This window comes from Phoenix dactylifera, chromosome 11 (genome assembly GCF_051530095.1).
Source record: "Phoenix dactylifera cultivar Ajwa chromosome 11, Ajwa_hap1_PhDact_Kaust_v1.1, whole genome shotgun sequence".
NCBI classification, from domain to species: Eukaryota; Viridiplantae; Streptophyta; class Magnoliopsida; order Arecales; family Arecaceae; genus Phoenix; species Phoenix dactylifera.
The window spans coordinates 25,639,203-25,666,886 of NC_143200.1; the positions used below are offsets into that span (position 1 = coordinate 25,639,203).

General features: G+C 46.1%; 4 protein-coding genes across 14 annotated transcripts; 2 read left to right on the forward strand and 2 right to left on the reverse strand.

Annotated features, from left to right (window-relative positions):
* Positions 1-915: 915 nt before the first annotated feature.
* On the reverse strand, positions 916-5,260 carry LOC103702255 (gamma-glutamylcyclotransferase 2-2-like). Its single transcript, XM_008784588.5, has 9 exons — positions 4,926-5,260; positions 3,619-3,736; positions 3,427-3,503; positions 2,480-2,536; positions 2,340-2,396; positions 2,191-2,231; positions 2,014-2,085; positions 1,822-1,901; positions 916-1,369 (listed from the first exon to the last, which is right to left on the reverse strand). The coding sequence occupies exons 2-9, from the start codon at positions 3,725-3,727 to the stop codon at positions 1,233-1,235; spliced, it is 630 nt and encodes a 209-aa protein (XP_008782810.3). The 5' UTR covers positions 3,728-3,736; positions 4,926-5,260; the 3' UTR covers positions 916-1,232.
* Positions 4,431-12,315, reverse strand: LOC148700732 (uncharacterized). Its single transcript, XM_088707921.1, has 2 exons — positions 11,523-12,315; positions 4,431-4,576 (listed from the first exon to the last, which is right to left on the reverse strand). Exons 1-2 carry the CDS (start codon positions 12,313-12,315, stop codon positions 4,431-4,433), a joined length of 939 nt encoding a protein of 312 aa, XP_088564047.1.
* A 5,412-nt stretch (positions 12,316-17,727) lies between these two features.
* On the forward strand, positions 17,728-22,730 carry LOC148700733 (importin subunit beta-3-like). 11 transcript variants are annotated; one of them, XM_088707479.1, is made up of 9 exons: positions 17,759-19,141; positions 19,241-19,726; positions 20,184-20,285; positions 20,810-20,865; positions 20,941-21,005; positions 21,135-21,195; positions 21,584-21,658; positions 21,748-21,902; positions 22,423-22,730. In XM_088707479.1, exons 7-9 carry the CDS (start codon positions 21,587-21,589, stop codon positions 22,448-22,450), a joined length of 255 nt encoding a protein of 84 aa, XP_088563605.1. In that variant the 5' UTR covers positions 17,759-19,141; positions 19,241-19,726; positions 20,184-20,285; positions 20,810-20,865; positions 20,941-21,005; positions 21,135-21,195; positions 21,584-21,586; the 3' UTR covers positions 22,451-22,730. The 11 variants fall into 11 exon arrangements, 10 of the variants coding, with proteins under 10 accessions (XP_088563596.1, XP_089782496.1, XP_088563607.1 ...); XM_089926370.1 differs by lacking the exon at positions 19,241-19,726 and having other exon boundaries at positions 17,735-18,147; positions 20,941-21,195; positions 21,748-21,969; positions 22,451-22,592; XM_089926371.1 differs by lacking the exon at positions 17,759-19,141 and having other exon boundaries at positions 19,591-19,726; positions 20,941-21,195; positions 21,748-21,969; positions 22,451-22,592.
* A 991-nt stretch (positions 22,731-23,721) lies between these two features.
* Positions 23,722-26,612, forward strand: LOC103702418 (HXXXD-type acyl-transferase family protein). Its single transcript, XM_008784858.4, has 2 exons — positions 23,722-24,169; positions 25,666-26,612. The coding sequence occupies exons 1-2, from the start codon at positions 23,747-23,749 to the stop codon at positions 26,599-26,601; spliced, it is 1,359 nt and encodes a 452-aa protein (XP_008783080.3). The 5' UTR covers positions 23,722-23,746; the 3' UTR covers positions 26,602-26,612.
* The last annotated feature ends 1,072 nt before the right edge of the window (positions 26,613-27,684 follow it).

The window sequence follows — 27,684 nt, forward strand, 5'->3', positions numbered from 1 at the left end:
CAAGAGCAAGCCAAAAAGAAGACTCCGATTCTCTCAATATCGTTATCAAGTTCCTTCTCTTTCCTATACCCAACACTCTCACTCTAACTTAAGCATTGAAGGTCTTGGCTGGAGCCAGCTCCGGCCAATTCTCTAATCCGTTGCTGTCTTGCAGATTAACGGAGGCAAACCACATCGGCAATCCAAAGATCAGCAGCAGCAGAAGATAGGGATCATCCAAAGTTCCTTCTCCCTAATCCTTTTCCCTGTGGATTGGTTACACTTTGCAGATCAAGTTTGATCTTTGACCAGAAACTAAAAAGGTGGCTTTCTAATCTTTAGATTTTCTAGACAATTTGGAGACGCAAGAAAATTCAGAAACACGAGGAAAGCTTGGGATCAATCAACCACCGATAGCATTTACTTGGTAGGTGTGATTAAAAAAGGAACTCACGAGTTTTTTTCAGTAAATCCTCTTCTACCACCTCTGTTCTCCTCAAAACTCTGAATACTTTCCAGCTGGACAGTATACAATCCCCTCTAATCTCCTAGCCCCCGTGCTGCTGATTGGTTCTCAGTGACCCTGCACTTATTCAGTCTCTTCCTGTTCTATTTATCCACCCTTTGTAACTAAAGCCATTCTTGTATTTAGTCATGCTGCAATAATATAGAGGAAGCGTCTTACTTCTTCCATTAACCCTCAAAAAAAAAAAAAAAAAAATTGCTGATGCAGATACACTTTAGCACGAAGCTTTCATGACGCTTAATATTAACCAAAGAAGTTCCAAGATAGCAATGAAAGCATTCAACGAGGTATAATGCTTGCCATCCTGCATGGGTAGTTTCGCAAATGAGATCATCGAAGTAGAGAACCCCAAAAAAAGCACCCTGGAAGACAAAAAAAAAGAGAAAAAAGCATGCAGAAAGGCAAAATGATAAAGATTGAAAATATTACTTCATTAAGAGTTTGCTTATTGTTACAGCTCGTGGACCGTAGATTACATCGGTCTCTTACATCCTTCATTGTTATGGTTAACAAAAAAGTAATGAGGGTCTGCTGAGGAACGGAATGCAGAAGCCGGCTGGATCTGAAGAGAAAAAGAGTACTAAAGAGGAAGAGAAGCCGTGGTCCTCGGTACTAAGAATCCCCTGCCAAGGAACTCCAATTGAGGGCGTAGACTCAAGAGAAAGATGGAAAGAGGGGAACCATATCAGATATACGTATCGATGCTGCCATATCTGCTGGGAGACAACTAGAATTGTCTAAAGGATGCAATAAGAGGTTTATGGGGCTTCCAAGAGATAGGGACCCCAGATACCTCCTCCATCAAACTCTCAAGTACCTTTCTCACCTCATTCGCAAGCTCGATCACATAGTCATCTTCATGACCTGCATTAGAGCTCAAAATTATTCAGTTGCCTTTTTTAGCACATCCAGATAGCATTTCTTGTGCTTCAATTTCTTCTTATGATTACTCAAGGAATTCAAATAATATACTGTACATCATAGCAGAACAGATACTAGAAAACAAGTTTCCACACCCCCCTGTCTTAACTCCCAGCCATGTGTCTAAGCACATGACAGAGGTTGTACAAATTCAGTGTATAGTTTTCCCCATCCTTGCATCTATGTCATAGAATGTATGGGTGGAGCTTATTCCAGTGGTTAGATCAATGGGCGAACTTTGTAGCATAAAGTAGAACAGTCATCAGTCACATTGTTTGGAGAAATGTCAACTACTTTCAAGTTACTAGTTCCAAAGTAATGAACAGTTCATATTAATTTCTGTTGAGAAATACAAGATTAAGCATGTTTAGTTTAAAAATCTGGGATAGACTCACCTATATTGAACATTGCCTTCTCCAAAAGAAACAGATACTCCCTATTGTTTCCACACGGCCCACTGGCAGTAGCTATTTGTCTGAAATAAACAATGAAGAGCTCGATCAGAAAAGGTGAAAGCATTGAAGCCAATCATTCAAAAGAACAAGAATAAAAGCCAAAGCTCGAATGAAGATAATCTTCTGATTCACCTTGCTGTTTCCTCCAAAGAAGCAGGACCCAAATAGTACTTGTTATACTTTTTATCTGGGGTGGTTGTGAATCTGCAGAAGTAACAATCACTTGTTAATCTCACAAGAAGAAAAGATTGTTAATCACAAGCAGCTTGTCATCACAATGTGTTCCCGAAGTAAGGTTTGGAATCTTACACCAAGACTCCCGTTACAGCTGGCTTAAGAGTATCTTCTTCCTGAATAATGCATGCCACAGACAGAAGAATCAAAATGGTTCCTCAAGAAACTAATACTCTCAAAGGGGGCCTTTCAGAGAAAAGCCAACAGCAAAACTCTGATCTCACCTTGTAAAAGTCCACAGAAGTTTTCTGGTCATATTCACATTCTCTTCTCTCCAAATACTAAGAAGCATAAACAAATTGTCAATAACATATTGACTTATCAAAGAGAAATCAACTGACAAGTATGGTATAGTGAACTGTACCTGCACTGCTGCCCTTTCCTTTTCAATGTCTCCTCTAATACAATATGCAGTGCCCCACTGAAAGAGATATAAGCTCTTGTTAAGAGTGAACAGACAAAATTTGGAAAGACTGACAGAAGACTATACATGAAATTATGTTCTAGTGAAAGAATAAAGAATATAAATGGAGTTGTACAGAGTTTGTGAGGTCAAACATCAGATAAGGGTTTAAGTCATCTTGACATGCAAGGGATGGGTCTGTGTACAACTAAATTCATCATTTAATATGCTTGTGTATGAGCTTAAATGCATATATGTTTTGATTTGTAATCCTTCCAACTTCCCAATATGTATTGTATATATACACAGTTAACCTTCTTAATTGCTAAAGCAGTTCTCCCACTCGATCACTTCAATACCACATTCAGATAGTTCTTGTATGGAAGAAATCAGATATTGAAACCCAAAATAAATCAAATATTTTTTAGAACAAGACCAGATTTTAAGATGCCACCTTTGAAGTTTACATCCTCCTGTATCAATGAAGAACAGTTACAATTAAATATTATGAAGGTTTCCAATTAGATGAAGAGGAGAGTAGACTCAGAAACATATGCACTTTCTGCGAGCATTTAAGTTTACATGTTTAGAGAATCAGTGAAACCAGCTTGTAGAATAGTTGATTCACATTTCCCTCTTGACAATACGAACCACTGTAGAAGAAAGGAAACTTAACATATATTTTCTAGATGGAACCAAATGACCATTTTGACTCTTCACTTCATTATTGCCCTCATATAACAAAGTAGCAAATCACCAGTTTCCTGGCGAAGGTGACAAAATGGAGGAACAAATAAAATGACATGGTCCAAGAAAACCATGATTAAGAACTTGATGTTTACAACAAAAACTCTAGCAAAACTAATGAGGTATACAATCTCACAAAGAAAGGTATTAGTTTTGCTTACACAAACTTCTCCTTGCTTGGCCTCCAATGTGCAAGTTCTAGCTGGATTTTCAGGTGTACCTCTGTGATCTATGCATGCTGCACATGGAAATGCAAACATTGGATTTATCATGCATGACTTAAATCAATGTGCTGCTTTAAAATAGTGAGACATGTCACTAGGTCATCCTCTTGAGGAACAAGTAAAGCTTACCAAGATCGAAGACACGCCTGTAGTCCTTGATGAAGCCAACTATTTTCTCATTAAAATCAAATCCGGGATTCCATACCAATGATCCATACCCAAAAACCCACAACACCATTATCACCACCTGCATTACATACTCAAATATATTAAGGAAGGAAAGAACTCCACAGCAAACCATGTATATTGTATGCTAACCGTCAATCTTTCTCTAATCAGCAATAAAAAAAAAATCACAAATATATTATCACAATTACCAATAACTTCAACTTCCCATGATTAATCACTAGCCGCTTTTAAACCATAATAACAACATAAACAATATTCAAAGCCATCGGCTTAGTTATTAACTCATACAAGTAAAAAACATGAATTCTGTTTATACAATAATGGGCATTGCACAATTTAAATACTCTAAATAGGGTTTTACAAAAACATAAGGAAATCATACAACTCAATAAGGGAGCCTCGGCTCTGATATTGGTAACTCCTATAAATAGGGTTCCGTGAAGCAATGTTTGAAACCTAAATGTAGCATTTTTAAGGCTAATTACTATCTTCTCTGCAGCTGACCGATCTACCAAACTATCTCCTTGTCATCTAGGAGAGAAAAAAATAGCAGAATTAAAAATAAGACTTACAAATTAAGAGCATGTTTTACATTGCTTTTTTTTATATATAATTTTTGTTTTAAAAATAAAATAACAGAAACGAAATAAAAAATATCTATTTGATATTATTATTTTTATTTCTATTTTTTTAAAAAATATTTTTATTATTTCTAAAAAATAAAAAAATCTTTACATTGACTATTTTTATAATCAAAATTTATATTTTCTACTACCACCATCAGTACCATCTTCACCATTATCACTACCATTATTGCTGCTGTCATCTCCACCACCGCTACCACGATTGTAGCCGTAAAGGCGGCCATCAGCAATATTGTTATAATTTCCACCACTATCTACATTATATCGCTATGGTACTATACCATCGGTACCACCATTGCCACCATCACCTCTATCTCCACCACCATTATCACCATCTTGGTACTAACATATTTATATTATTAAAAACAGAATAGAAACAATATTGTATTTTTTATTTCTAATAACAAGAAGAATGAAGCCTAAGAGTTTAGGTCCCATTGGGAAACGATGTAAATAGTAGAATTTAAGAGCTTCGAGACATTTGCATACTCCATTTCTTGGAATTTCGCACTAATTCTTCTATAAGCAGTAGGTTAAAAGGTTCCATGCTACCATCTGAAAGCTATATTGGAAAAATGAAGAGTAAATACGATGATTACTCACCAGAAACAAGTCCTCGATCTCAGCGAAAAGGACGAAAGATTTAATTACGAACAAAAACGGCGTCGGACCTTCCTATTCGAATCCAAACTCTAAAATCCAAGCGACGTTCTTGAATCTGAGATCAAGACCCTAGATTCTCGCTCCAACGGCTTCTCTCTTTCCCCCTCTCTCTCGGGGGGGGGGGGGGGGGGGAGGGGGTTGCTTGGGCTTCAATGGCGGATGGGAGAAGCGGGGACGAGGGCTTTATTTATATGCGGCGAGGGACGGCGTGGGGATGCCCCGTGCGAATACCCGCATGATATGTATATACGATCATAGAATACACCACCTCCATGGCCATGAGAGGAAATTTTAGCCTCTTTCCCATGGAATGAGTTCATGCCCATGGAATGAACCGTTGGGCCCGCACTTCCAGGTACAATGAACCTAGACGCCCATTTACTTCTGGCGGTGTTTTTCTTGGTATACATTTATGGCGTTCAGTCTCAAAACTAATTTTCCCGTCGTTGCTGTGCGGGACTTCGGGAATGTGGGGAGCGGAGTGGAATCTGAGATTTAACGTATTTGGACGCATTTGCAGAAATATACAACGAACCGTTGGCACCGGCAATGGTTGGGATCCGGTGGGACGCATAGGCAAAGTCTAAGTGGGGGAAAATAAGCCAGCTTCTCTGACTCCTTCCATCATCCCTTGCACGCGCTTCTTGTCCACCGTCAGATTCAACGCGGAGATTCTGGACGCTTGCAAAACTGGACCAATGTGTGTTGACTTTGGGGGGAAGAGCGAACGCCGTGGTCATCCCCGCGAATTTGACCAACGACTGGGTCATCACTTATGCTGCCTAACACTCTGAAGACATTCTCTATAGCCACCAGGAGGTTACTCCTCCACTGTTTTATCACTTTTTTTCTCATAATTCTATTGGTTGCACTTACATTAGAGTAGTGTGAGCAATCGTTATATCAAAAAAAAATCGCCAAAACTAAGCCAGATGCCACCCTGAAATGTTTTCATTACTAATATATGTCCTTTAAATTATAAAGTGCTTGATATTAAAAATTATATATATATTTATATATGGTATATCAGTAATCGGATCCAACGAGTACCTAACTAGCAGCAACTGTGATGACTGCTTAGTCCACGCAAGACTTGTTCTTAAACACAATAGTTCACAATTGACTCGTTCCTTCAATATGGAGTATACATGATCTACTTGAGAACCATAGCTGTTCCCTTATTTATTAATGAGACTTATATTGATTGGTTGGTGCCTCTCATGTGTTCAAGAAGAGATTATACTATAAATTTGTTGAAAATTTCACCATATATTTTTATTCTGAAAAACATATTATAGTTGCAGTGATTTTTTATTATTATTATTATCATCAAATTGAGAATATAGAACGAATCTCAATTCTTAGTTGGACCAAGTTTCAATCGTTAGCTATCAGAAACTGATTGAAGAACCTAGACTGGCCGCATACGGGCATGTTAAAGCATAAAAGGTTCAACAAATAGATGTGCAAAGATGGAGTATTTTCCAATCTTTTGATCCATGTTCAACTCAATTAGCATGTTGTCATGTTGACCTTGTTTTTGAGCAAATGATGAAGATCCTACCACACATTTTGTTCCCGAAAGGAAATGAGTGAGAATGACAGGCAAAACTCTTGGAGAGCATAGAAAAAGAAGAAGAAGGAAGAAGAGAAGAAGAGAAAGGGGATGAAAAGAAGAAGAGGAAGAATAGAATTAGAACAAAGCCAATAATAACATATAACAACTTAGGGTCTTATCCAAAAAAACTAGTCAGAAGATATTATTTTAGTTCTTTGATTTTATATAAGTATCCAAGATCTACACAGCGATAAGTGATACAAGATTAAATATACACCCGCACGGATCATCACATAGCCTAGCAGATGATGGTGGAACTGGGGACAAATAGCAGGAAACAGAGTATTCTCTTTTTCAAGCTCTGAAAACAGACAACGACGGCACATCTCAATCAGAATTTAGAAAAACATCATTTTCCTGTCTCCTCGCCATGGTAAAGGTTTTGAGTGGTTCAAATTGGTTCATCCTTTGCCCAACATAGCTTCAACCCAATGATATACAAGTAGCTAGTCATGAGAGCATCTGTAACTGTAACAGATCTCTCTCATAAAAACACAAAGGTCTCTTTTTTACGCTGCCGATAGAGATTTGCAAATAGCAATCCCAATTCAATTTGAGATGAACTAAAACACACTCTCCATTTTTATCTGGAGTGATTTCGCAAAACCCAGCATATATTTAGATATCTCCGAAAGGAGTGCACAAAAGGCGAAAAGAGGAACGCCAGATTATCAGTTGCAGAATTTTATTTCTCACAACACTTTTTTTTTTTTTTTGAAGTCTGTTTCTTAAGGTCAATCATCTAAAAACTTTGATTTTTTCCAGACACCCCCTCCTTCCAAATAGCCCTATAAAAGAGCCAGAGGAATCCACCTTGATGGTTAAATCTGTAGAAAGAAGTTACCATCATTAGTGAGTTTCCAAATCGGCTTAAGAAGTTGCAGCAATTCTTCTCCCTGCATAGATCGGAGGAGAGGGAGGTCTGAACAATTTGATGCACCTTTTTTGTTTTCTCCAGCTCCAAAGCGAGGCCACTAATGAATTTTTTTCTTAACTGAATGAGGCTTCTAAAATATTTCTCACCGATGTTCTTCTGGAGGTACTGGATGCTCGTTATACAGGATGTGATGGAGGCTATTCAGCAGTTCTTCAGCACAGCAGTGATGTCTTTAGAGTAGAAGAGGACCTTCGTCATGTTGATCCCAAAGCAGCAGGATGCTACAGAGCCGGGTCATTTTAGACCGATTAGCCTATGCACCATATTGTATAAGGCTATGACGAAGATCATGGTAGCCAGGTTAAGAGGTATTTTATCGAGCATTATCAGTCCAGGGCAAGGAGCTTTTGTGGGTGGGCGGAGCATCTCGGATAATGTGCTCATCGTGTAAGAGTTCATGTTTGATATTAGGAGGGCTCCGATTAGGAGGAGCTTGATGGGAATTAAGCTTGACATGGAGAGAGCTTACGGTAGGATGAGTTCGGGTTTTCTCAGACGAGCGTTGTGTTGGAAAAATTCAAATGCGCACATAGCCCGAGACTCGGCCGTGTGCGCATTGAATTTAGCGAAACGCCAGCTGGGGCGTTCATGAAATCACCACGGGCGCGTCCGCGAGAAGACAAAAAATCCTCTGCTCAAATACCCTTATAAATACCCCTATTTCATTCAATTCTGGACACGAAAAATTAGAAAAAAATACCAGAAAAATTTTGGAGAAAAGTTCTTCCTCTTAAATACTTTTGATTTTTATTTTTGTAATTATATTCAATTTATTTTATTCTTTTTTTTCGTTCTTCGCCGGATCTGCAAGTCCGATCGAGTTCGATTTGGCTTCTTTCGAGACGTACTGAAGAAGAAGTTTATGGTCGTCGTATCTCTAAGGAGAATTGCCGGAAGATCCGTACGTAGGGGTAAACACTTTTTTGAGACGGCGTTTACGTGCTTCGACCTGCCTTCAATCAGGCTATTTTTTCTTACTTTTGTTTTAAATTTAATATTAGTGGATATGTAGGATTTGCAATTTTGTGATTTAAATTTATTAAATGAATAGATTTATTTTGTGCTAAAATAGATTTCTTTTGCCCTATAATAGATTTATTTTAATGCCAAATAATATACATACATACATATATATATATATATATTATTTCTTTTAAAATTTTCTATTAATTGCAATTATTAATTGATTTGTTAGTAATATATAATTTAGAAAATCATTCTAAAAAGGTAATAATTTATTTAACCTCCAAGAAGTTTATCATACCTCCATTTGGACTTCTCAAGGAGTAATTTTCAGATCCCATTCAAACAGAAATTTCAGAAGTTGGTTAATCCACAATAACTAATATATTGAATTGACAGATTAGATCTCAATTACAATAATTGATTTGTTAGCACAAAATTAGTAATCAATTATTTTAATAAGGTAATAAATTTTATAATGCATTGAATTGATATTTTAGATCCCAATTATAATAATTAATTTGCTACATAAAATTAGTAATCAATTATTCTAATAAGGTAATAAATCTTATAATTCATTGAATTGACATTTTATATCTCAATTACAATAATTGTTTTGCTGGCACAAAATTAGAAATTAATTATTCTAATAAGGTAATAAATCTTATAATTCATTAAATTGACATTTTAGATCTCAATTACAATAATTGATTTGCTGGCACAAAATTAGTAATCAATTATTCTAATAAGGCAATAAATCAATTCTAATATATAATTCATTGAATTGACATATTAAATTTCAATATAATAATTGTCTAGCGAGCACTAAATTAATAATTAATTATTACTAATTCGGAAAATTCAAACTCGATCACTCCAGAAAGTCAGAGGACGTGTCCGCTCCAGATGATGTGGAGGCTCATATCCAGGCTGCTATGCAGGCGAGCCTGGATGATTAATAGTAGTAGTAGGAGGTGGCCAGGCATAGGGCTCAATTTGAGATCTTGTACTACGAGTCAGGCTCCGGTTCTGCGAGCAGCAGGGCAGATCTAGAGTTCAGAAGGACCTCAGTTAGGGAGGCCGTCACTAGAGCCGGTGGCTGGATGGCATCTATACTAAAGGCTTTTGGTAGCAAAAAGAAGTCATCAAGAGAGATTTCACTAGGAGCAGTAATCTATAATTTAGATCCATCCATATGCCTTCTCCAACAGATTTTCGAAGCAGTAGAGGGTTGTCTCAATGCTGAAGAAGAATAAGAAGGATATGTGGCAAATTATTGGATAATGTTTTCACTTCACCAACATCTCAACGAATGTGGCAGAAAATACGTACTACATGTCTGCCATTTCTGTCATAAAGATACCGGTCCTGTTGTATATCGTCTAAGCCCGAAAGATATTTACGGTGTACTTCTTGACAACAATGAGAAGCTAGAAAAATAGATTACCGCCTACAAGTGCAAGTGGCCCACATATGGACTGACTGTGATGTGTGATGGTCGGATCGGTCCTACCAGGTGGAGCATCATCAACTTTTTGACATACTGTGATACGAAGACTTTCTTGTACAAGTCTATTGATGCTTCTGATCTGGTGCACGATTCCATGTACATCCTCAAACTTATGGAGGTGATTGATCATGTAGGAGAGGAGAATGTTGTATAGGTCGTCACTAATCGATAATGGATAACAATATAAGGCCATCAGGAAAATCTTGATGGTGCGGCGACCACATATTTTTTGGACCTCATGTATTGCACATTGTATTGACCTTATGATGATGGATATTGCGAACATCTATAGGGTACAATATACAGTGAAGACAACTTAAACCATCACCAGTTATATTTATAATCATATTTGGATCATTTAAAAAAAAAAAAAGACCATGAAACTGATTAAATAACTGAGATAATGCTCGGCAATACTGTTTACCCTGTCAAGCAAGAGCAAAATCTGTATAAAAAAAAGTAGGGGCATTATGGAAAATTCATTCCAACTAATTAATAAAAGTCCCATCCCACCATCTCCCCTTCAAGTGAGTGACTGCAACATCACAGCACAGCAGCCATTCAACCCCCTCCCTCCTTTTCTCTCTCTGCCACCCAAGAGGGGTGAAGAAACAGAGGAGAGAAAAAAGTAAAGAATCTCCGGCCTCCAAGAAGTCTATCTCCAACCCCCCCTATCTTTCTTCCTGATGGCCCAGCTGGATCAGGAGTAATGTGAGGGAAGAAAAACCAAGACCAAAACCAAAAAAGAGAAGGGATGAAAGATAAAGAGTCGCTTCAGACGTATGTATCAAGCCAACCAAATCCCTCCTCTCTCTCTTTTTTTTTTTTTTTTGCTGAAAATGGGTTCTCATACAGTACGTGTACGAATACACCCAATAAAATCAAAAAACACTAGCTCACGGAGAGCCAGTGGCAACTCTCCCTCCCCCAACCAAAAGGTGTACCCTGAATGATGAGCCGCGAAGGCAGCCACCCAGTCAGCTGCCCCATTGGCTTCTCTGAATACATGCTTGGCCTGGATGGCCACCCCAACCCCACACATCATCCCAATATCCCGAACCAAGGGGTGGTCTAAGCCCTCACCCCTCAGCCCCGCCCGGATCCAGCTAATGACTGTAGCCGAGTCGCCCTCCAAGACAATCGATCCAGCCTGCAGTACCTGCCTCGCACATCGAATACCTGCCCAGGCAGCTCGTAGCTCTGCCCCGGGAACTGATGTGCCGAACAACTGACAGCCACCTGCTGCCACCACTCTGGAGTGCGGGTCCCGTATCACAAAACCCGCACCACCTCGCGAACCTCCATCCAGGACCGATCCGTCGAAGTTGACCTTGAGGAAACTCGGGGGTGGGGGCTCCCAGGTGAAGAACACCAGCTGAGGAGCTGCCGAAGCAGGGAAGGAACCCGAGGTGTCCCGAGCTGTCAGAGGTCTATCTGAAGAAGGGCTGAACTCCAATGCCTGTACTCGCGCGAGCTCTGCAACGAACCTCGGTGACACCCTGCGCTCACCAAGGGTGCGGGCGTTCCTCGCCAGCCAGATCTGATGTGCTGTGCAGGTCGCTCGAATAGCCTTCTGACATATCTGCGGCCGGGCCAGCCACTGCTGCATCATCCGTAAAAACTGAAGCCTCCCACACCAAACCCCCTGCGGGAACCCTGCCCACAACCATGCCGACCTCGCCCACGTACACTGGAAGAGCACGTGGTCGACCGACTCCTCCACGCTGCATGTCCCGCACTCCGCAGGGATCCCCCAACCGCGCCTACTCAGCACTGCCCTCGTCGGAAGGCGATCCCATGCCACCTTCCAAAGGAAGAGTGCCGCCCTCGGGTGAAGCCCGGACCTCCAGATCCAAGTGTAATCCTGGCCCGACTCATGCTCCTGCTGGATAACCCTGGCAAGGTCTCCCAGTCTGACACTGGACCGGCAAGAGGTACCCCAAACTCTGACATCAGCCCCCCCACAACCTGGCACTGGAAGGGACCGGATCCTCTCAGCTAGGTGTCCACCGAACAACTGTCGCAGCCTATCATCATCCCATGCTGAGTCTCCTGGGGCAAGAAGATCGGAGACCCGCAATCCCTCCACTGCCTCAACATCGATCATGGTCGGCCAACACCTCAGTGGGACGGTGTCCACCCATGGGTCCGCAGTCACATCAATACTCCGCCCATCGCCAATCAGCCACCTGGTGTTCGCCGACACCAACGGCAAGTACCTCCCAATCTCACGCCACATGAAGGAGACTCGCCGCCCTCTCCATGCCGCCTCTGAGACCTCACGGCCATATCTGGCCGCCATCACCTGACTCCACAGCCCGTGTGGCTCTAGCAGGAAACGAGCTGCATGCCGAGCAATGAGAACCTCGCGCCGCTCCAGTAGGGACTGCACTCCGAGACCGCCCATGCTAGTGGGCCGGCAAACATGCTCCCAAGCCACCAAGTGCACTCCGCGGCCTCCACCGTAAGACCCCTACAGGAAACATCGCAGCAGTCGCTCGACCCTTAGCAGGGTCGTCTTCGGAACCACGGTGTTGGCCATGAGGTATACTGGCATGGACCCCAACACCGATCTGATCAAGGTCAGTCTCCCCATCATGGACAGGGAAGCCGCTCTCCATCCCTCCAACCTGCTCTCCACCCGCTGCACCAGGTGGGAGCACTCTGCCACTCGCAGTCTGCGGCCTATGATCGGAACACCCAGGTAGGTCAGTGGCTCCTCCTGCTCCGGTATCTGCAGAATCCCTCTGATCTCCTGTCTGACCCTGCTCTCCATGCTCGGGCTGAAGTGGACCGCTGACTTCTGGAAGTTAACTCTCTGACCCGACGCCACGCAGTAGTCCGCCACCACCCGCCGGAGGACTCGTGCATCAGAAACCCGCGCCCTGGCCAAAAGAAGACAATCGTCAGCGAAAAGTAAATGGGACAAAGGACTAGCCCCTGGGACAGGGACGTAGGCCTCCAACTCCCTGCGGGCACACACCCTCTGCAAATCACGAGACAAAATGTCAGCACACAGGATAAACAAATAAGGAGAAAGAGGACATCCCTGGCGCAGCCCCATGGTGGACTCAAAGAAAGGTGAAGGTGTGCCGTTGACCAAGATAGAAAACTTTGGCCCCCTGACACACCCCATGACCCAGCCAACCCACTGCCTGTGGAAACCGTACGCCTCGAGTGCCTGCTGAAGAAAACTCCATCTGATCCTGTCATAAGCTCTCTCCATATCCAGCTTGATAGCCATCAAGCAACGTCGCTTCGATGCTCGCTGCAGGTCCCACATCATCTCCTGAGCCAGCAAAACATTATGGGAGATGTTTCTGCCAGCTATAAACGCCCCCTGTTCCTGACTGATGATGCCAGGCAATAGGGGCTTCATCCTTCGGACCATTATTCTGGCCACAACCTTATACAAGGTAGTGCACAGACTAATGGGTCTGAAATGGCCTGGCTCCACCGCCTCCTGACGCTTCGGAATGAGCGTGATGAAGGTGGCTTTCCAATCTTCAGGCATCCGCGCCTGAGAGAAAAAGCACTGAATAGCCTCTACCACTGCTACCCGAATGATACCCCAGTACTGTCGGAAGAAGAACGGGGGGAATCCATCCGGTCCCGGGGCCTTGTCTGGAGCCAAAGCCCAGACTGCCTCCTGAACCTCCTGTGCCGACACTGGTCGGACCAGGGCTGCATTCTCCGAATCCTCGACTCTCGCGTCCATCCGCATGGGATGGTCTCGGTCGCCGGAGACCTCATCCTCCGTCCATCTGTCACGGAAGAAGTCCAGCAGGGCCTGACTAATGGCAGGCTCCCCTTCCACCCGAAGTCCAGACCCATCTCGTAGCGAGTGTATCGTACTCCGCTGTCTCCGGATGATCGTGGTCCGGTGGAAGAAGCTAGTATTACGGTCCCCCTCATGTACCCACTGAACTCGAGATTTCTGTCGCCAGAAGATCTCGTGCTGCCGTAGTAGTGAGTGGTGGATCGCTAGGAGCCCCCGAAGGTCGCCCATGTCATCCACCGAGAGCGCACCTTCTAGGTCTTCTTTCCGCTGCAACTCAGAGATCGCAGACTCTACCCCCTCTACTCTCCGGAAGATATCGCCCACAACCTCACGGTTCCACCGCCGAAGACGCCTCTTGGCCAATTCTAGTTTGCGCGACACCCGGTGCATTGCATCTCCACGCACCGGGATGCACCATGCCTCACGAATAATGTCCCAAGACTGTGGGTACGATAGCCAAACCTTCTCAAAGCGGAAGGGGCTGTGGTGACTAGGTCCCGAGGATGTGGAGATCAGCAGGGGGCAGTGGTCTGAAGCGATCCGAGGTAAGTGACTAACTCTGCATGTAGGAAAATGGAGGATCCAGTCCGGGGACGCAAATGCCCTATCTAGACGCTCCCATACCCTAGCACTGTCGTGCTGATTATTGCACCACGTAAACTTTGGTCCAGAGAACCCTAAGTCCACCAGGCCAGTGCGCGACACAAAATCGCGAAACTCCCTCCTATCCGCTCTGTCCATAAAGGCTGCCCCACCCCTCTTGTCACCCAAAATCAATATGCAGTTAAAGTCACCAACAACAATAGTCGGGAGACCCTGGGCGGTAAGGCTGGTAATCTCCTGCCAGAGGACTCTCCTGGTCCTATAATCCGTGCTCGCATACACCCCACACAAAATCCATGGAGCAGCATCCGGTGCCGAGACAACCATAACTACCTGCTGGGGGCAGTTGTGGAAGACATCAAAGGTCGCCAACCCTCGCCTCCATAGTAGCAGGATACCTCCCGATAGCCCCCGAGAATCGACTGCGTATGACTCCCAGTCCCTCCCCAAGCGCCGTCTCAAACGTACAAGCCCCTCGCCAGATAGCCGGGTCTCACTAATGAAGCAGATCTCCGGATCATGGACTTGCACTAACCGTTTGAAGGAAGACATGAAGGACGGCTTGGCCGCCCCCCTACAATTCCAGGCTAGGACCCTCATGGATCACAGTCCACGTAGTCGGCCTCCGACCCATCTTCCCCCTGCAGCACGGAATCAACTTCAAACGCGCTACCTGGGCCCTCCCGCTGCTCGGTAGATACGGCCTGCATGACTGCCGCCCTGATGCGCTGCACAGCAGTCGAGTGATCCGTACCCCCCCTGTCATCAGCGATACCGCCTGAGACCCCCCCAGAAGCGGCACGAGGTGGTCCCCGGCCCCACTCCCGCTAGGCGCAGCCACCCCCAGCTCATCCCCATCCGGAGGCCGAGAGCCAAGCTCGGCCGTGCTCCTCACCAAGTGCGAGACAGGGTGATCCCCGTCCTCGCACCCTCCTGGGGCAGTCATCTCCGGCATATCTAAGATCGGTGGCGGAGGGCCGAACCGAAAGACCCCATCTGGGCTACTCCCAAGGCCCTCATGAATATTCCATAACCCCGGCTCGCTCGGCCCGCCCCTGAGCCTAGCCTGGCCAGTAACCATAGAGGTCCCCAACCCAGACTCCTGCACCTGGCAGGGTGGGCAGTACTGGAAAGGCCCTGCAGGTGCCCCATGGGGTCCGGCCAGGGTCCGTTCTTCCTGGGCCAGGAGATCCGGCTCCGTCAGAGCCCCCTGTCCCAAGGCTAGCTGAGGCAGTGGGCCCCCCACACCCTGTGACTGTGTGCCCCCCAGAACCAGGGCCTGTGGGCCCGTAGCTGCCCGCGAGCCAGCCCCAGGCTCGGCCTGGGTCGTCCCGTCCACGGGCCGCGCGTCAGTGGCAGGGGCAGCCCGCTGCTCCCCTTGCGGACGCGCGCCCTGATCGCGAGGCGCGTCCGCTGCGCGGGACTTCCCCTCGGCGTGGGGCGCGCCCCCGGTGCGGGGCACGCCCTGGTCCACTGTAGCCGGCCCACGAGCCCGGCGCCCGGCTCGCTGGGCCCGGGCGCGCTGGGCCGGCACCCGGGCAGGCCTCGCCGCCTGCTGGGCCGCCGGCCCAAGGCCCCCGAGCAGGCCAAGGCCCGCTTGTGGCCGGGGCCTCTTCTGATTGTGGACCCGGGCCGCCGTCGACCCACTGGGCCCCGGGTCGGCCCGTCGAGTGACTGGGTCGACCCGCTTGGCCGGCCCCGAGTTCCCCAACCCGGCCGGGTCGACTCCTGGCTCACTGACCGGGTCGACTCCTGGCTCACAGGCCAGGTCGACTCGAAGGGGCTCGAAGGAAAGAACCGGGCATAGCCCGTCACCCCCTCCGGCCAGCGGCGACCGCCGGCGCGCCACCTTCGTTGGCTTTTGCCAGCCGTCGGTGTCCGCCGGCGAGTTCGGGTTGGGCGATTGAGGCGGCTGGCGGGCCAGCGCTTGCCCCGAACCAGGGTCGGGCGCGCTCGTCTCTCCCGACTGCGGCGGGCGGTTCTCCCGCTGGAGTCTCCGCCGCGTCGCCACCATCCAAGGGCCGTAGACCGGCCCTTGGTTCTCCTCACCAGCAGCCGGAGGCGGCTGATCCGAGCCACCACCCGGGTCCGCCACCCCCGAGTTCGACCCCCCCTTTTCATGGTCTGTCGCCGGGAAGCGGCAAGCCGCCACCCCATGTCCCATACGACCACACCGGGGGCAGATCGCCGGAGCATTTTCGAAGACGAAGGGCTGCCATCGCACCTTCGTCTTTCCTTGGATCAAAACCCCCGGTAACAGAGGTTTGGAGGCGTCGACCACCACCTTCACGCGGGCGAAGCCCATCGCCGCCTGCTGCTCGGTAACCTCGTCCACCGCAATCGGCCGGCCCGCCCGAGCGGCGATGTGGAGAATGGTCGATGTCGACCAGTACTCCGGCGGAAGGCGGGGGAGGCGGAGCCAAATCAGAGCCGTTTTCACGGCGTCTTCCTCGGGCTCGAAGTCCGGTACCCAGGGGGACATGGCGAGGAGCTGCCCCGCCACCACCCACGGGCCCTTACCGAGGGCCCGATCCCGGTCCTCCGTCGACCGGAACTTCAAGGCAAGGTAGTCGTCCGCGAGTGGGACGGCCACCACCTCCTGAAGCTTCGCTCGGGCGGCCACGTCCTTGGCCACCCAATCCGCCGGAACGCGGCGGCCGAAAGTGCGTGCCACCGCCGCCCGCCCTTCCCATGCTAGCCGAGCCGCCGCGATCAGTTCCTCCGGGAGTACCAGGACCTCCGGGAAGCGGCGGCTCAGCCGCTCCACCTCAGCAGCCGTGGGCCACTGAGTCACCCACGGCCCCGGCTTAGACCAGGCACCGGAGTACGTACCTTTGCCTTTCGTCGGTCCCTCCGCTGGCTGGGCCCCTTTTCCTCTCGCCGGTCCCTCCGCAGGCTGCTTCCCCTTCCGCTCCTCCGCTGGCTGCTTCCCCTGCCGCTCCATGGAAATGGCCACCTGCAAGGAAGACAACCAGAAAGCACACCGAATGCAAAAGCGATCGTGCGGGAACAGCCCGGCGCCCTTGTCACCACCACGGCAGCCGTTGAGCTCCTGCGCGGCCGCCGGAAACTAGCCGTTAGGCTACGGACACTACAGTAAAAGGGAGAAACGCCGACGCTTAATTGCCGACGCTATTTAAAAGCGTCGGTAAATTCTTCTCCCGCGCTAGATTTTACCGACGCTTTTAATGAGTGTGGGTAAAATGAGGGATTAGACAAAACGACGCTTTAAAGCGTCGTTGTTGATGGCCTAAGACGACGCTTATAAGAGTGGTTAAGCCAAACGGTAAAACGACGCTTATAAGCGTCGCCGAAGGCACCTTAAGGCCCACCGTCCCGCAGGCTTGCCCTAGCTACTCCCGAGCCCCCTCTTTCTCCTCCTCTCCGGCGCTAAAGCCACCGAACCCAGCGGCTCCCGAGCCCCCTCTTTCTCCTCCTCTCCGGCGCTAAAGCCACCGAACCCAGCGGCTCCCGAGCCCCCTCTTTCTCTTCCTCTCCGGCGCTAAAGCCACCGAACCCAGCGGCTCCCGAGCCCCCTCTTTCTCCTCCTCTCCGGCGCTAAAGCCACCGAACCCAGCGGCCTTCGTCTTCCTCCTCTCGGCGTTTCCCTTCCTCTAGGATTCACAAGCAGCGATCTCAAACCCTTAACCCCCTTCTTTCTCTCTCCCCTCTTTCCCCGATCCCTTTTTGTCATGGCTCTCGTCCAGCCATCGCCGCCGCAGATGGAGGTAGCGGCGCGACTGAATCCCGGTGAGCACCTCCAAACGTTCTCCACTTCGATCTGGTGGTTCGATTCTTGTTTTTCTCCTTCCTATCGGCTGTTTCTGATCTCTTCTTCTTTGCTCCGTTTCATTGTTTACAGAGCTCACTCGTTTTTGTTTTCTGCTTTCTTCAACTTGTAATTGTGTGGTTATTTCCTCTATTATCTGGATATCTGCTTGTATTTTTATTCCCCCTAGAAGTTTCTACGGCGAAAATGTTTTGCTTCCATTTCAGAGAAACAATTTATAAATCATTACTGCAGTTCAAACATATTTATTACAATAACTTAATTCCATGCCATCTCAGCTACATTCACCAATCGCAGGAAATTTATTACAACAATCCTTCAGCATTATTATAAGAGAGACTAAGAATCATCTCAAAACATGTTTGTTAGCTTTTGTGAATGACACTCATAATAGCAGCTTTGAGCAATAACTCAATTCATGCATTCTTCTAACACTACATTAGATAGTCTGTAAGAATCCCTCCCCGATCATCCGGGCCAATCTCAGTACATTAAGTAAAACCTTCTTCTGACATTCCGACTACGAGTTTTTATTGAGCCAGGAAATGACTCTGGACAGGTCGCTTCTAACCCACAAAATTGGTAGCTCTCATTGTTGTAGACATGTCTGAAACCCATGGAGTTTTGTCAGAGTGGTGGCCAAAGAACATTCACAAAGATGGAAGTGAGCGTTGGGTCCATCATTATCAAATGCACAGTGAGATTCCAGCTAAATCACAATGGATTAAGGAGTAGAACAGTTCTCCCAAGTCCAAACAAATCCATTCTGCAATCAGATCCTTTTTCTATCTACTTGGTCTCCATGTCATTAAGTTCCACAAAATTGGGAAATCAAAGTTTATAGGACTGGTGTGGGTGATGGATTACATGGTCCACCAAGTGATTTGAAACACCACCACAAACCAAGTTTTCAGCTGGCCTCCTTTTCTCCTGAAAATGTGTCTCTATCATCAGGTTTTCTTCCTTATTCTTCTCTCCTTGTATATCTGCTGTTGCAGTTGTGAAATAATGTATGTTGTATATTTAAATTGGATACTTTGATTTGAGTCTCAGTTGCCGGTTTGCCAAGGGCAAGGCCACTTTCTTGGGGGGCAGCAGGGTGGACACCCCTACTCCGGGCTTGGACTCGGAGGTTTTTGAGCACTCTCTTTTTCAAGTACGAGGCTTTTTCCGGCCCTAATTTTCAAAGTGAAAGAAAGGCACTTCGTAAAGTCATGTTCATTGCAGGTTTCCACTGCATGCATGTTTGCATGAAATTACAGGAAAATTGGAAAAAGGCGACCCTTTTTTGCCGACGCTATCCACAAGCGTCGGGAAAAAATACCCCCGTCGTCACATATCCTCACGCTTCAAAGAAGCGTCGGTGGCTACATGTGTATAAAGCATTTATGTTGTCCCACCTACACATGTGAAAATTTATGTGTATAAATTGGATATATATACATGTGTATGCATGCATTTATGTTCATAACTCACATGGATGCTCTCAGATAAGCATATAGAGGTGCCATGGATCAGGAAATCACCATATATTGAAAGGTATGCTTAACTGTTCATGTTGATATGATTTTGTCTTGTACAACTCTATTCAGATGAAAATTGAGATTGCTCAAAAATTCAGCCGGTGTCCATCTAATTGTATATAATCATTCCTTTTGTTCTCCCAAAGTTTATTCTGCTTATTAGGTTTATCCCAAGTTTAGAAGCACATATAAATGTATCTAATATCATCTATCATGGAAGAAGCCAATGGTATATAATTATGTTTGGATGAATTTACTTGGTGTTAATTGTCTCTATCTGTATTAGTTCCTTTTTGACAGCCAATCCTTCCCATTAGGAAACAAGATGGAAATCTTGAACTCTTGATTGAATCTTGGGTGAAAATATTTTGTATTTTAATCTCGTTTATAATTTAGATAGTCTGCTAATTAATTATTTAGTTGTGGATTCTGTTGAATAGAAGCTACTGCTGACTTGTTATTCTTCTGCTCAGATTGGTAGATGAGCTTGTTCTTTTGTGCAAAGAATCTGCAGTAAGAAAGAGCCGTGAAGTTATCCGCAATCACATTTTACAATTACTGTTGTTGATTCAGAAGTAAGAAAAAAATGCCCTATTTATTAATTGTTTCATTTTACAAAGCAAATCTTTATACATTTGCTTTATACACATGTGAAAATTTACTTGGGTTCTCATGCTCCAAGTAAATTTCTTGGGTTCTCCTGCTCCAATATACATTTATGACATGACACAAGAAAAGAATATGATATGGCACAAGAAGCCCACTTGTGCCTTTCCCTTCAAAGCAACTGCATTTAATGATAGGAATACACACATACAAATATATATACATACAATATATATATATATATTGTATGTATATGTGTGTGTATATGTACACATATATTCATAGACATGCATGCATACATAAACACGTACTTTTCATGAGTAAAAAAAAAAAACCAATATAGCCCATTCACTGGATGTACAGATATATGAATGCATTTTGGAAATTATGTAACCAGCACATTTATATGTAGTCCATCCTCAATTATATGTAACGATGAGTTGGCTTAAATTTATTATTTAACCAAATATTGATTCTTTTTTGTGCATTCCAGGTAACAATATGCCTCGAGGGAGACGATTTAGAGATGTGGAGTTCCAGCATTCTCAAGTGGGATCTACTTCTGAGCAGTATGAGCGTGATGACTTTCGTATTTTTAGTTTCTAAAATATTTTTTTTTTGTAGGTCGATGATACTTCATCTACTCGTAGAAATGATGATGCCGACCCTTGATACATATTGTAGATTGTGTATGTAGGAATTTGACTTGTATGTTTTTAAAATTGTTCTGATTAATTATTCATCTTTATGTGTTTCTTGTCTTTATTTATGGAACTTCAAATTCATGAACTAATCTTTTTAGATGGTATTGTTTTTAGACCGGACATCCTGACACCTTACTTAGATGGTATTGTTAGCAAGTTACTTGTACTCTTACAGGTATATTCTCATATTTGTTTGCTTTGTTCAGTTTTACATATGATTTTGTTCCGGTTCTTCTCGAGTTGCTAGAAAGGGTTTTGAAATGCAAAACATGTTTCATTCAGAATGGGAAGCAGATGGTGCAAGAGGGAGCTTTGATGGTGCAAGAGGGTTTTGTAATGCTTTGAGTTTTGATGTTGAGTCGTATACTGCTGTAACGCATGTTCTTGTTTTTTGTAGTTTAAGTCATGGATTTGATGGTCATTGTTGCCTTTTATTTTCATGCCTTTTCTTTTTCTAAAGCTGTATCCATATCTTCAATAGTTGATTCTGTGAGTTCAGCTGATGATCTTATGATATATTAGTTGTTGTAATCTCACTCATTTAATTGATTATGTCATGCTAGGTAATGGAAGTGCTGATGACATTGCAAGGATCTCAGCTGGAGACAGACGACCCAATAACAAGTTACATGTTACAGGTATGTTTGAGATTGTTTAGCTTGAAATAGTATATGGTAGCCCATATGTCACAATGCCACATCATTTAATTCATTGTTTTGTCTTGTAGGCATGGGCCAGACTATGCAAGTGCTTAGGACAGGATTTTCTTCCATACATGAATTTTGTAATGCCTCCATTGCTTCAGTCTGCCCAGCTGAAACCAGACGTAACCATTACCTCCGCAGACTCAGATGAGGATATCGATGAGTCAGACGATGATAGGTTTGTCTTTAATGCTGCAGCTCCTGTTTGAGTAGTTTGCAATTTTTTGTGACTTTTGGAGTAGGTTAATTAGTTTAGAAGTTGAATCAACCACTTTAACTGTTGGCTCTTTCATTAGATTCAATGGATGGAACTTTTGACCAATAAGCACAAATGCAGCAAGTTTCAACTCTCAATTCATTTTCACACTTTGGGTATCAAGTTTGATACAGTCTCCCATCACCATCCAACTGTTAAGATATAGCAGCTAAAGCAACATATTTCAATGTCTCCATGCCTATGGAGCTAACACATTTCCCTTTGCAATCTGGTGTGTTATATAATAATATGTTATGATCAGTGTTTATAAAGTTCTATATATACAATCTACAAGTCATACATATTGTATGACTTGTAGATTGTAGATTGTGTTTTATGACTCTTAGAACCCTACTTCCTCAAGGCTCATTGTAGTTTTGCAGCACACACTTTCTATTATTATATAATCTAACCCAATAAATGGTAATTTTTGTTATTGCAGTCGCAAGAATTCTTTCAATATCTTTTAGAATGTTTAATGACAATACTCGCCCGAGCAAGGAGCGGAGCAGAGCAGAGCTTAAGAAGACTCCGGTCTGTGGACAAGACTCGCCCGAGCAAGGAGCAGAGCTTGGTTGACTGGGCTCGCCCCAAGCTTAATGACAATATTGGAGAGATGATGATGCCGACCCTTGATACATATTGTAGATTGTGTACGTAGGAATTTGACTTGTATGTTTTTAGAATGTTTTTGAAGTACAATGTAATCAAATATGATAATATGAATGTAATCAAAGTTCTTGTTTGTGACGTGTATTTTGTTATATATGGGATTTAGTGTATTTGTTTTGTTAGAATTTAATGTGTACAGGGTATTAAAAATTACTTTTATAAAATTTTTTTTTAAAAAAAATTCATTTGCCGACGCTTTTAAGCGTCGGCAAAAGCCACCGGCACAATCCCGGCAAATGGCACGCCTTTAACGACGTCTGCCGACGCTTAAAAGCGTCGGCTAAGGAAAAAAAGTTAACGACGCTTAAAAACGTCGGCATAGGCCACCTTCGCCGACGCTTTAAAGCGTCTGTGTAGTCCAATAGTGCCGAGGTTGGTCGAAGTTTTCCGACGCTTAAAAGCGTCGGCTAAGGGAAAACAGTCAACGACGCTTAAAAGCGTCGGCATAGGCCACCTTCGCCGACGCTTTAAAGCGTCGGCATAGACCGCCGATGCTTTCTTCACGCGTCGGCCTAAACCGGCTCCACTCCCACCTGCCCGACGTGGGAGCCACGCTTTGGGTAGCGTGGGTGAGAAACTCGCCGACGCTTAAAAGCGTCGGCATAGACCAAATATAGCGCCGGGAGATATCAATTATTTTGTAGTGGGATCAGCCAGAGAAAGTAGCCGTTGGCTTCTCTCTCTAGAACCAGTGTTCGTTGAGCTCCTCTCTCTCTTTCTCTCCACCCAAAACAAAACTACTGTCCCCAACTTCCCAAATTGCCCTTCTGCAGGCCAGGAAACTCCACCTCCCTTTCATTAAAGGGGAAGACTCGTAGCCAGCTCCCCGTTTTATATGGGGCCTTTGCTTCCTTTCGGTCACGGTCAGACACAGAAGATACGGCAAGGAACCTCCCTCCCTCCCTCTCTCTCTCTCTCTCTCTCAATCTCTCTCTCTCCTCTTCTCTTTTTATTTCCTCGCAAGTCGGTGCCTTTTTTGCATTCTTCGGCCCTGCATTTTGCCTTCTTCCTTCCTTCTGTGGTTATCTTCTCTTTACCTTCTGGAAGCCTTTCTTTAGGCCGAGGCCTTAGGCGACCGGCTCGGGCCAGCCCTGATGGGTGGAAGCAAAGAGTATACAGTAACGATGAAGGTGAAGGAGAGAGTGGCTGCAGTGCTGCCGGCGCAGGAGCACCGGCTGCCTTTGTCCAACCTTGACCTGCTGTTGCCGCCAATAGACGTGGGTGTGTTCTTCTGCTACGAAAAACCACTTGCCGAACAGAGCCCGGCGACTTTCGCCACCATGATGAGCGCTCTCAAGACATCACTGGCTCGGGCCCTGGTGACCTACTACCCCTTCGCCGGCAAGGTGGTCACCAACTCGGTGGGCGAGCCTGAGCTGCTTTGCAACAACCGCGGCGTGGATTTCATCGAGGCTTATGCCGATGTAGAGCTCCATGAGCTGCGCCTATACAACCCGGATGAAAGCGTGGAGAGGAAGCTGGTGCCCAAGAAGAAGGAAGGGGTAATCTGCGTCCAGGTATTATAAATTTACCTCTCTCTCTCTCTCTCTCGTTGGAGCGTGGGAGAACCGGAGAAGGTTAGAACTTAGAAGCCAAATGGACACCTAATGTTGGTATATATTCTCACATGCGCATGGGTATTTACATGCGTGGCTTTTTTACTGCATTTTGTTTGCTTAGTGCTAATGATGGGGCTGGACACAATGCACCGATCTCTTTTTTGAGCAAAACAAAGAAATGCACCGATTCGGTGGCGGCAGGAGCGAGTATAATTTTGGGTCCAGCATCTAAAAAACGTTTTAACGTAAGAGCTCCCGAGGAACGTCGGTTTGGCCATGCTTTGCTCGGCCTTATCATCACTTCAGCTCACGAAATATGTCAGTCCTTGAAAACTGTCGGAAGTCTAGCGGAATAATTTCGCCTTCGCTTGCGGTTCAATCACGGTACGGGTCTTGGGTAATGCCCGATGGGTCATGGTGCAGAACAGTCTCATCCGGAAAGGCTAGAACAGTCTCATCGAAAAAGTTTAGGCAGAAAATATTACTCGCCCAAACTTTAACGTTGTTACGAGGCAAACAGTTTAAATCTATTTTATTTCAATCATAAATATCATAAATTAAATCTAGATTTATATTACAGTATTTTCTAAATTATATGGGCTATAAATCAAGTCCGCTCCGTTATCATTTATTATAAAACATTCCTGCACGCCCAGGTTGTCTTCGACAGGTACTCAGTTTCAACAAGGTACGTCTCAGTCGGCTCAAATACAGCATCGTTAAAAAATTACCCATAAGATTTTAGAATATTTTGGTTTCGGATAAATATTTCAAACTATCAATAAAATAATCAATTCGAGACCAAAAACATGGCCGCACAGTGGATCAGACTTTTCTCTCTTCTCCCCTAGAGATAAGAGACATAGAGCTAAAAGAGAGCCAAAAAAGATCTTTTGTGTATAATGGGAGAGTGAGAAGGTACGAAAAGCAGAGGGAAGCTGCTCTCTTGCTCGTGAGGACATAGTAGTAGTAAGTATCGATCTAGCTCATTCAAACGGCTATACAATTACTTGACCTCCGGTAGACTTCTTGTTAGACCTCAAACTATGGTAGAAAAAATTCATGACTAGAAGCGGAAGATAGTGCTGAAGATAGAATAAGAAAAAGTACTCGAAAGTAAAAGAGGTAGGAAAGGAGCCATTTCCGAGGGCGAAGGCAGCAAGGGGATAGAGACTGCCGTAAGCCATAGGCAGTGTAGTAGGAATCTTCCCTTAGCTGCTCAATGCAAGGCATTACGGAATAGTCTTCCCCTTCCTCGTTCGGCTGCCTCACTCGCAGCTCAGTAGGATATGAGGCCGAGTCTCCAAAAGCTACCATGGCATGTACTCATGGATCCTGGATTGTCACTGGATACCAACGAGGTGATCCACTGCGTCTGTAACAACGATCTGTTTTCTTGGTTAATAGAGCGAGATTAATTTTTTCTAGTTGTATTTCATCTTTTCCGGAAACAGGCAACGGAGCTCAAATGTGGGGGGCTGGTGCTGGCCTGCACTTTCGACCACCGCATCGCCGACGCCTACTCGGCCAACATGTTCCTGGTGGCCTGGGCCGAGACCGCCGCTTCCAAGGCCATTTCCCTTCCCCCCTCCTTCCGCCGCTCTCTCCTCACCCCGCGCCGCCCGGGCTCCTACGATCCCTCCTTGGACCGCCTCTACGTGCCGGTCTCCTCGCTGCCGGCCCTGCCCCCGCCGTCTCCCGACCAGGAGCCCGCCGTCAACCGCATCTACTACATCGTCGCCGACGACATCGCCCGGATCCAGGTCGCCGCCGGCGGCCAGCGGACCAAGATCGAGGCCTTCACCGCCTACCTCTGGCGCGTCCTCTCCCGCACCACCCGCTTGGACGACAAGGTCTGCCGTATGGGTGCAGTCGTCGACGGACGCTCCCGGCTGGCCCGCGGCGGCGAGATGGCCGGGTACTTCGGCAACGTGCTGTCGATCCCATGCGGGAGCCTCCGGGTGGGGGAGCTGAAGGATATGGGCCTGGCGGAGGTGGCGGAGGTGGTGCACGGGTGGCTGCGGCCTGCACTGACGGAGGAGCACTTCCGGGGGCTGGTGGATTGGGTGGAGGCCCGGCGGCCGGAGCCGGTGGGGGCGAGGATCTGCCTCGGGTATGAGGACGGCGGGGTGGGGTGCGTGGTGTCGTCGGGACGGGGTTTTCCGGTGGGGCAGGTGGAGTTCGGGTGGGGGAGGCCGGTGTTCGGGTCGTACCACTTCCCATGGGGGAGCCCCGCGGGCTACGTGATGCCGATGCCCAGCGCTCGGGGGAACGGGGACTGGGTGGTCTACGTGCACCTGCTCGGGAGCTTTGTGGACGTGCTGGAGGCCGAGGAGCCGCCGTTTTTCCGACCTTTGACCGCCGACTACTTCCTGCCGGATGCCAACTGAACCCCAAATGCATCCGCATCCACATTCCATGGTTGCATTTACGTGCGTGAAATTTTAAATCTCCGTTACTGTTGCTGTGTTATAGTAGTTTTTATTTCTTTTTAAGAGCAATTTGTATGTTAATTATTTACCAAGAAAAAACCAATGGCATATATGTTAATTCACAAAAAGCCAAAAAAAAAAGAAAAGGTTATGGTGTTGCGCCACTCCCTTTACTTCTGTAGTTGCCAAGCGAACAGACATGGCGAGGAGACTACCGAGCATGTTCTTCTGCAGTGCCCTAGGACCCGAGAGATATGGTGACGGTTACCGGTCCCACTATCTGACTCGGTGGGCTCGGCACAGGACCTGATTCATGTGATGAGAGATTCCATGCGGAGCCCCAGATCTACGGGGGCGGAAATTCTTACGGCATATTTGTCCTACCACATTTGGCTGGACATGAACACTAGTCTGTTTGAGGAAAGGCGGTCGTCTTCGAGGATGGTGATAGATAGAGCGTCATTGCAGACGAGGGAGGTTATGGAGGCTGCCTCTATGTTTTCTTTTGGGATGGCTAGGGATATCTTGGGTACTCTCCATGCTGGTTCAGCACCTCGATTTGCTCTTGTTTCTTAGGTACCCCATCCCTTGGCTATCTCAAAGTAAACTTCGATGGCAGTAGGTCTGTGGATGGCGTGACTGGCGGGGTTGGATTTGTGATCAAGGACCACCATGGGAGGATACTTGCTGTAGGAGGGCGACGCAAGCCAGGGCTTACAGTAGTTGGGGCAGAGTTACGGATGGTCTGGGAGGATTTATCCTACGCCAGGTACGTAAGTACATGGTATATATCGAGCGGGTGTACCTCGAGGGGGACTCTACTATGGTGATCGACTGGATTCGAGGGTCGATAGGTATGGTGATGGTCATCCCCTTATTCAGGAGATGCGCAGGATGCTTCAGATGATGGGCGAGTTTCAGGCTGTACACGTTTTTAGAAAGGCGAACCGGGCAGCAGACTGGTTCGCCTTCTTTGTAGCCTGGCATTCCGGGGATTTTTTATGGACGTCTGTATCATACGCTTCTATTCCTCTGTCTTTA

Coding starts and splice junctions, on each gene's coding strand:
- LOC103702255 (XM_008784588.5), bottom strand. CDS start 3,727: ATGGTGTTGTGGGTTTTTGGGTATGGATCATTGGTATGGAATCCCGGA. Junction 2,537..3,426: donor CCAAGCAAGGAGAAGTTTGT/GTAAGCAAAACT, acceptor TATCTCTTTCAG/TGGGGCACTGCATATTGTAT. Junction 2,086..2,190: donor GCTGTAACGGGAGTCTTGGT/GTAAGATTCCAA, acceptor TTACTTCTGCAG/ATTCACAACCACCCCAGATA.
- LOC148700732 (XM_088707921.1), bottom strand. CDS start 12,315: ATGGCGGCCAGATATGGCCGTGAGGTCTCAGAGGCGGCATGGAGAGGG. Junction 4,577..11,522: donor GAGGAACGCCCGCACCCTTG/GTGAGCGCAGGG, acceptor GATATAATGTAG/ATAGTGGTGGAAATTATAAC.
- LOC148700733 (XM_089926370.1), top strand. CDS start 21,064: ATGTGTTTCTTGTCTTTATTTATGGAACTTCAAATTCATGAACTAATC. Junction 21,196..21,583: donor AGTTACTTGTACTCTTACAG/GTATATTCTCAT, acceptor ATGTCATGCTAG/GTAATGGAAGTGCTGATGAC. Junction 21,659..21,747: donor TAACAAGTTACATGTTACAG/GTATGTTTGAGA, acceptor TTTGTCTTGTAG/GCATGGGCCAGACTATGCAA.
- LOC103702418 (XM_008784858.4), top strand. CDS start 23,747: ATGGGTGGAAGCAAAGAGTATACAGTAACGATGAAGGTGAAGGAGAGA. Junction 24,170..25,665: donor AAGGGGTAATCTGCGTCCAG/GTATTATAAATT, acceptor TTCCGGAAACAG/GCAACGGAGCTCAAATGTGG.